The following is a 7,258-nucleotide window of genomic DNA, read 5'->3' on the forward strand; positions in this document are numbered from 1 at the left end:
CACCACCACACCCAGCTAATTTTTTGATTTATGGTAGAGATGAGGTCTTGCCAAATTGCCCAGGCTGGTCTTGAACCCGTGAGCTCAGGCAATCTTCTCACCTTGGCCTCCCAAAGTGCTGGGATTATAGGCGTGAGCCATTGTGTCTGGCCTGACTCAATAATTTCAAATGACCTGTCTTCAAGTTACCTGATTATTTATTCTGTTTGATTATATCTGTTGTTGAACTCCTCTAGTGAATTTTTTCAATTCAGTTATTGTATTCTTCAGTTTCAGAATTTGTTTGGTTCTTTTTTATTGTTGGTTTTGATTTCTATCTCTGTTGATATTGTTGTTTTATTCAAACATCATTTGTCTAATTTTTTTTTTAGTCAGAGTCTCACTCTGTCACCCAGGCTGGAGTGCAGTGGCACATTCACGGCCACCGCAGCCTGCACCTGCTGGGCTCAGGCGATTCTTCCGCCTCAGCCTTCCAAGTAGCTGCAACTACAGACGCACGCCACCACGTCCAGCTAGTTTTTTATGTGATTTATTATAGAAACAAGGTCTCACCAAGTTGCCCAGGCTGGTCTCGAACCCCTGGACTCAGGTAATTCTCTCACCTCGGCCCTCAAAGTGCTAGGATTACAGGCTTGAGCCACCCCACCCAGCCCATTTATCTAATTTTTAACAGACTGGTTTCATACAAGGGAAGAACTTTAATAACCAGCCCAGCTAGAGTCTGGGAGCCTCTGAATCCTTTTGGGAGTATGTGACTTCTTGGGGTTTGTGCCTGTAATTTCCCACTTAATGAGATTTCCTTGTTTTTGTTTTTGTTTTTTTTTTGTTTTCAGGTGCTCATAATCTCCTGTTCCCTCTAGAGTCTGTCTGAGGTACTGCAGGTTCTCTGCAGGTACTACGACAGTGTCTCCCTGCTCTACTTTGTGTTTAGTGCCCCCGCTCCTCCAGGTAAATTATGTTGGCTCCCCATTAGAACCCTGAATTAGGCAGCAAATACCAGTACCTTGGGCAACTCTCCAAAAACACTGAATATTGACACATACTTTACACTTCTTTCTCCCTCCTAAGGGATAAGTCAAAAGTTGGGAACCTTCTCCCAATTGTGCTGAGTGTGCTGGCTTTGTATATGGCACTGGTGCTACAGCAAGTTGCACCTCCCCTCATTCCCATCCCCAACTCTGCCTTGTTTTCAATGACCCCAGGCATCCAAAGTATTCTAGTACCATTAGCATTCCAAGTTAAGCAAGAGAGGAACCAGTCCTTGGGCAGCCGTCCAAAAAGCCAGAACAGTGGACGCATGTTTCAGTCTTTTGTTTCTTCCCCAAAAGAGAATCTGTGATTCAAACTGAACTGTGCCAGTTTGGGGGAGGGACAGTCATGGATAAAGTGAAATTATTTCCCTACCTATTTCAATGTGGTTCTTCTTGGCTTCATGCTTGCCTAGGGCACTAAAACTTAATTGGTTTCTAGAGTTCTCATAAAGGTATTTTAGTCTATATATTGTGGTTAAGATGGTGTCTCTGTGGAGGAACAGAAGCTGAGATTTCCTATTCCACCATCTTGCTGATATCACCACCTCATTTCTTTATGTGATATTTAATTTAATCTAAAACACCATCATTTGTAAAACATATCCCAATTTTGGAGATGTAAAAATGTATAGGAAGCCGGGCTCGGTGGCTCAGCCTGTAATCCCACGCTTTGGGAGGCTGAGGTGAGTGGATTGCCTGAGTCCATGGGTTCGAGACCCGCCTGGGCAACTTGGCGAGACCTCATCTCTATAATAAATAAATAAATAATTAGCCGGATGTGGTAGCGCGTGCCTGCAGTTCCAGCTACTTGGAAGGCTGAGGCAGAAGGATCGCAGGAGCCCAGCAGGTCGAGGCTGCAATGGCCGGGAGCAGCCACTGCACTCCAGTCTGTGTGACAGAGTGAGACTCCAACTCAAAAAAAAAAATGTGCAGGAAAAAAATGATCTGTGGTGATGGTAAGAAACCATCTATAGTAAGAGGCACCACAATCTTGTCATGGCAATCTAGGGAGAAGGAAGAAGGGCAGAGATGGGAGAAGGATAGGAAGCTAGTGACATGCCCTAATATAACTCCTCCCTAACACTTGCAATCTCTAGAAGGATTCTAAACTTACAAAATGCTTGCTGTGACAGAATTTCCTGGGGAAGCTGATGAAGGAGCTGAGTTCTGTGACAGGCATAATGGAGACAAAACAGAGAAGGCTTGTAGAGTCCACAAGAACCACAAGCAAGAGAACATGAGGTCATAAATCCCAGGAATCTGCAGAAATTTTGTGGAAGTTTTCAACTTTTCCATTCTGTGGAACTGGCAAGGCTCTGGTACCTGGCTTACAAATAGAACATGTTCCTAAATCACTTGTCCCCTTTAGTTCAGCCTCCACACTAGCCCATTTTTCTTTAAGAATAAAATGTGATCATGTCATTTCTCTGCTTTAAAATTCCCTATTATCTACAGTCCAGACTTCTTAGCGTGGCATGCAACATCCTTTATAATCTGGCCCCTGTCTACCTTACCAGCCTCCTCACCTCTTCACACAAAACACTATATCAAACACTTCACTACTTCCTAAAACACTAAGCCTTTCTTCCCATCTGAAATAATCTTCCTCTTCTCTCTGCCTAATAAACACCTACTCCTTCAGATCAAATTCAGTCATCCTCTTCTGCCCTCTGAAGAGTTAGCCATTCCCACCTGTGGTGCCTAAGCACTTTGTTCATAGTAATGTCTCTTGTTGTGTTCCTTGCAGCAAGGATTGTCTCATTTATTCCTGAGCCCCCATGTCTGGTACAGACCAGGTTAAGGCCCTCCCCTAGGCTTCTACAGCACCTTAGGTACAGCTGTAGTGACACCTACTATCCTGCATTGCAACTCTGGGTTTGTGTGGCAACTCCTGCACAAGAAAACACAAGGGCTGTGTTGTCTTCAACATTAGTATTTCTAGTTACTAGGAAGAGAAAGAAGGACAAGAGGAAGGGAGGAAAAGAGGGAAAGGAAGGGAAGAGATGGAAAGGATGAAAAGAGTAAGGGAGAAAGGAAGGGAAAGAAAAAAGAGAATGAAGAAAAAAGTAAAGGAAGTCTGAGAGTAAATAAATGAACCAGTCAGGACTCAAAAGCATGAACCAACACAAAACCCCTAGCCTGAGTCAGGGTCAAGAAAGGGCAATTTATATTGGCTGGGAAGTCACTCTCCAAGATCAGAGTTGGGACCTGGTACATTGTTCCTGGGTCTGACTGGCAGCAGAAGCTCACGAAAAGTCACAGCAGTTGTCAGTGAGGGCTCCAGGTCTGGAACTTTTGACTTATCCCTTAGGAGGGAGAGAGAAGTGTAAAGTATGTGTCAATATTCAGTGTTTTTGGAGAGTTGCCCAAGCTTCCCAGACTGAGAGGAGACCAGTAGATCTAGCTTGGTAGTGAGTATAATGAAGAGCTTGGTGTTGGGATCAGACACACCTGATTTAAATCTCAGCTCTCCCAATGGGTCAGGTCATTTAACTTCACAGAATTTTATCTTGAAAATGGGATAGTATGAACCTCAGAGATAAAAGGTGTACAATAACTGGCACTCAGTGGTATTTGAAAGATGGTGACTTATTATTAGGGTGTATGCCAATTCAATGTGCAAGTTTAGGTAACTGTATAAAATACTTTGTGTTCAAATTATCAAAGAATAGAAAAATGTGTATAAAATAAAAGTGCTTTGTTAATGGTAAGGTGCTCTACAAACATAGGGAATCATTTAAGAAATCTTCTTTTACAGTTGGAAAAAATACAGGCTTTGGATATGGGCAGAAGTAGGTACCATTCCTAAACCTGCCACTTGCTCTGTAATCTTGGGTAAGTCACTTTCTATGTCAGCCTGTTTCCACATATGACAAATGCAGATAATTCTTACTTCACAGGGCTGTTTTGAGAATCCAACGCGATAATGACTATAAAGTTCATAGCACATTCCTTACTGGCAGGCAGCAGGGTCCCCATCTGTGGTGTCAGTTCTAAGCATGGTGCCAGAATCACATTCTGCCAACTGGCTACAAATGAAGAGGGTCTCTCACTCTAGCAGAGCAGGGCCCCAGACTGATGAAAGGTAGAAAAGGGTCCTTTATATTTGTTAGAGGAAAGCTGAGTGAACACCAAACTTCCACATAGAAAACCCTGAAGTCTGCCATGTGGAGGCAGCCCTAAACCAGGAGGATAGGAAACCTGACAAAATCCTTGCCAAGCTGTCCCAGCCTTGAAAACTAAACTATTGCTACTAAGAGCAAAGATATTCATCATGGGCCTTCAGATTTCTCTCATCTTATTCCATCCCTCACCCCACACTCCCTGCCACTGCAATTTTTCCTAGGCACAGAACAGGTGCTCAATCAACAATCTAAAGCTGAAAAGGTCCTCAGGCTTGGTATTGACTTCCCACTGAGCGAATGGACCAAGGCCACATTAAGAGGGCACACTGGCTCCCACCTCTAGGCCAGTCTCCTAAGTGGCTTCTGAAGGAGGAGTCACTCAACAAGGTGAATGTAGTGAAAAGAGCAGGAGCTGGGAGTCAGGGAGGCTCTACCACGTACCTGCTGTGTGACTTCACCTTTCCTCACCTCCATTTCCTGACTTATTCTCTTGAGGGTTGCTGTGACAACTAAATGAGATAAAGAATGTAAACATGACTAACAGAATCAATAGCATGTAGTGGATTCCCAATTAATGTTAGTTCCTTTCCTTTCCCTCTTCTCTTCAAAAGCCCCAGATCTCAGTCTGCTTTCCTTTGCTTTCCAGAGCAGCCACCCACCTCTTTCTTAGAATTCAACTCCCTTCAGAGTCGCTTTGGTGGAACAATCTCCCCAGCTTCCCAATCCCCCAAATAAGTACACAGGTCCTTTTCAATGAAGGATTTTACTGCTAATCACTCTTGGAACCAAAGGCAGGTTGGGTAGGGATAACAAGTAACAAACATGGGTGAGTATGAAGGTCCCTAAATCATGGCTCCCTGAGGGCTTCCCTTTCATTCCTAAGACAGGGCCTCAGATCTCTTCTCCAGACCAAGGAGGCCCCTTCCATTGGGAAGGTCACTCCTCCTCACCCAGAGACCTAGAAGCAAAGTTAGGGCACAAGAGGTAGGAACTAACAGGCCACTGCAGTATGCCCTAAGCAATTCACAGACCATCTGGAGAACCTTCAGACAGTGATGCCCATCTCACAGGTACTTCCTCAAAGGTCAGGGGACAGTTGCCCTAATGGCTTGAGCATGTTCCGAGCCTACCCTATTTCTCTTTCACCCCAAGGAGGTAAAACTAAGATTGGGTCCTCTGACTTTCCAAGGCAAGATATTGGCCTGGAAAGAGGCAAGGATTTTTACTCAGACTCCCTTCTCAGGACTTCTTGGAGATCCTGCTTCAGAGGCAATAGGAAGTCATTCTCCAAAACGGGATGAAGGGCTTGAGGTCAAGGTGGCAGCAACAGATCCTAAAGATCTCTCTCCACTAGGCTGGCATCTCTTGTTCTTTCCCTCTCTAAATGGGGGTTTCCTTCAGCTGGAATCTTTCCCAGCCTGCTCACCCAAGTGTGTTTTCTGGTGGCGGATGAGATTTGAGCTCCGGGAGAAGTGTTTCCCACACAGAGTGCACCGGTAGGGCTTCTCCCCTCTATGGGTCCTCTGGTGTGCTCCAAAGTTGGAGATATCGCTGAAGGTCCGCCCACACTCGGTGCACTCATAAGGCCGCTCGCCTGTGTGGGTGCGATGGTGCACACCAAAGCTGGAGCTGTTGCTAAAGCTCTTCCCACACTCACAGCAGATGTAGGGTGCTGGTTCTAGGTGGGTCCGGTGATGCACAGCCAGTGTGGCACTCTGGCTGAAGCTCTTGCCACAGATGTCACAGTGGTATGGTCGCTTGCCTAGGTGATCTTGCTGGTGCGTGGTGAGGTCCGAGCGCCGCCGAAAGCTCTCCTGACACTTGGGACACTTGTAGTGCTTCTCTTCCAGGTGGATCCGCTCGTGCCGGATGCGGTTGGAGCTTCTTGAGAAGCTCTTACCACATTCAGAACACTTATAAGGCTTCTCGCCAGTGTGAATTCGTTGATGTGTTCGCAGGTTGGAGGTATTATTGAAGGTTTTGCCACACTGGGCACATATGAAGGGCTTCTCGTCTGCCTCGGGCCTTGGATGAGCAAGGAGGTTCCCTGGTTCTCCAGTTGGGGCAGTGACTTTCTGCCATGGCTTTTTTGGATGGGTTTCTTGTGGCCCCTCTGACAGGATCTCCTGCCCATGCTCCTCCCCAGGTGGGATCCGAGAACCCTCTAAGGCATCCACTCTCCAAGGTCTGCCCCCTTCCCCTTCCTCAGGCAGGTGTGGTTCTGGACTCTGCTCCTTCTCACTGCCCATCTCTGAACCCTGAAGAGGAACACAAATGGCCAATACCTTTATTCTTCGGGTTAGACTAGACCACAGGGAATCTTGTTCTGTCTGAAAGGGTGCACATCTTCCCCATGGAACCAACCATCAGAAATAACCTCAATCAACTGGAATACTTGGAGGATAGAACACTCTTACTTCTTTTTTTCATTTTCTTTTTTTTTTTTTTTTTTTAGAGACAGGGTCTTGCTCTATCACCCGGGCTGGAGGGCAACCCATCATATCTCACTGCAGCCTCGAATTCGTGGGTTAAAATAATCCTTCCACCTAAGCCTCCCAAAGCTCTGGGATTACAGGCTTGACTTGCCAAACCCAGGCTACCTATTAACTTTAAGTGACAAACTTTCACAGATATTTAAAGCTACTAGCTTTGTCCACCACCACCAGATAATATTTGTGCAATCTAAAAAATGTCACTTTTCCTAAGACTACTAAACAATGACAATGTAGACTACAATTTGTGTGAGAGTAAAGGAGCTTCCATTCTAGGATGAGTTTAATTTTTCTGCCTAACTATAAGTTAACTGAAACCCCTTTATATGCAATCTTTTTTGAAAAACCTTCCTTAAAAGCCTCCATCTATTTGCCTGCTTTCAAAAAACTCCTGAGGTCCTCCTAGTGGTTTACAAGGTCCAGTTTGACTCTTGTTAAGATTTCTGCCATGCCAGCCCTCTCCAGAACACACCATAATCTAGCAATTAAAGCATTAATATCTGGGGACTCCAAGACCTGCTGCAGGGTCTGGTCTGACTGGTTGTGCCCACTTCCACCACACTCTTTTTTTTTTTTTGAGTTAGAGTCTCACTCGGTCGCCCAGACTGGA

At 45.4% G+C, this 7,258-nt stretch overlaps 1 protein-coding gene across 4 annotated transcripts in view; it reads right to left on the reverse strand.

Annotated features, from left to right (window-relative positions):
• Positions 1–4,900: 4,900 nt before the first annotated feature.
• Positions 4,901–7,258, reverse strand: part of ZNF691 (zinc finger protein 691) — a 6,658-nt gene continuing 4,300 nt past the window's right edge. For 3 of the 4 annotated variants that reach the window (XM_021706223.1, XM_021706222.1, XM_008072594.2), the window contains one exon: positions 4,901–6,414. In XM_021706223.1, coding sequence (XP_021561898.1) covers positions 5,554–6,405 — 852 coding nt within the window. In that variant the 5' untranslated portion in view covers positions 6,406–6,414 and the 3' untranslated portion in view covers positions 4,901–5,553. The remainder of the gene's footprint in view (positions 6,415–7,258) is intronic. The other variant, XM_008072595.2, reaches the window with a different exon arrangement.

This window comes from Carlito syrichta, unplaced genomic scaffold, assembly GCF_000164805.1.
Source record: "Carlito syrichta isolate Samal-C Ts95f unplaced genomic scaffold, Tarsius_syrichta-2.0.1 Scaffold315356, whole genome shotgun sequence".
Lineage (NCBI taxonomy): Eukaryota > Metazoa > Chordata > Mammalia > Primates > Tarsiidae > Carlito > Carlito syrichta.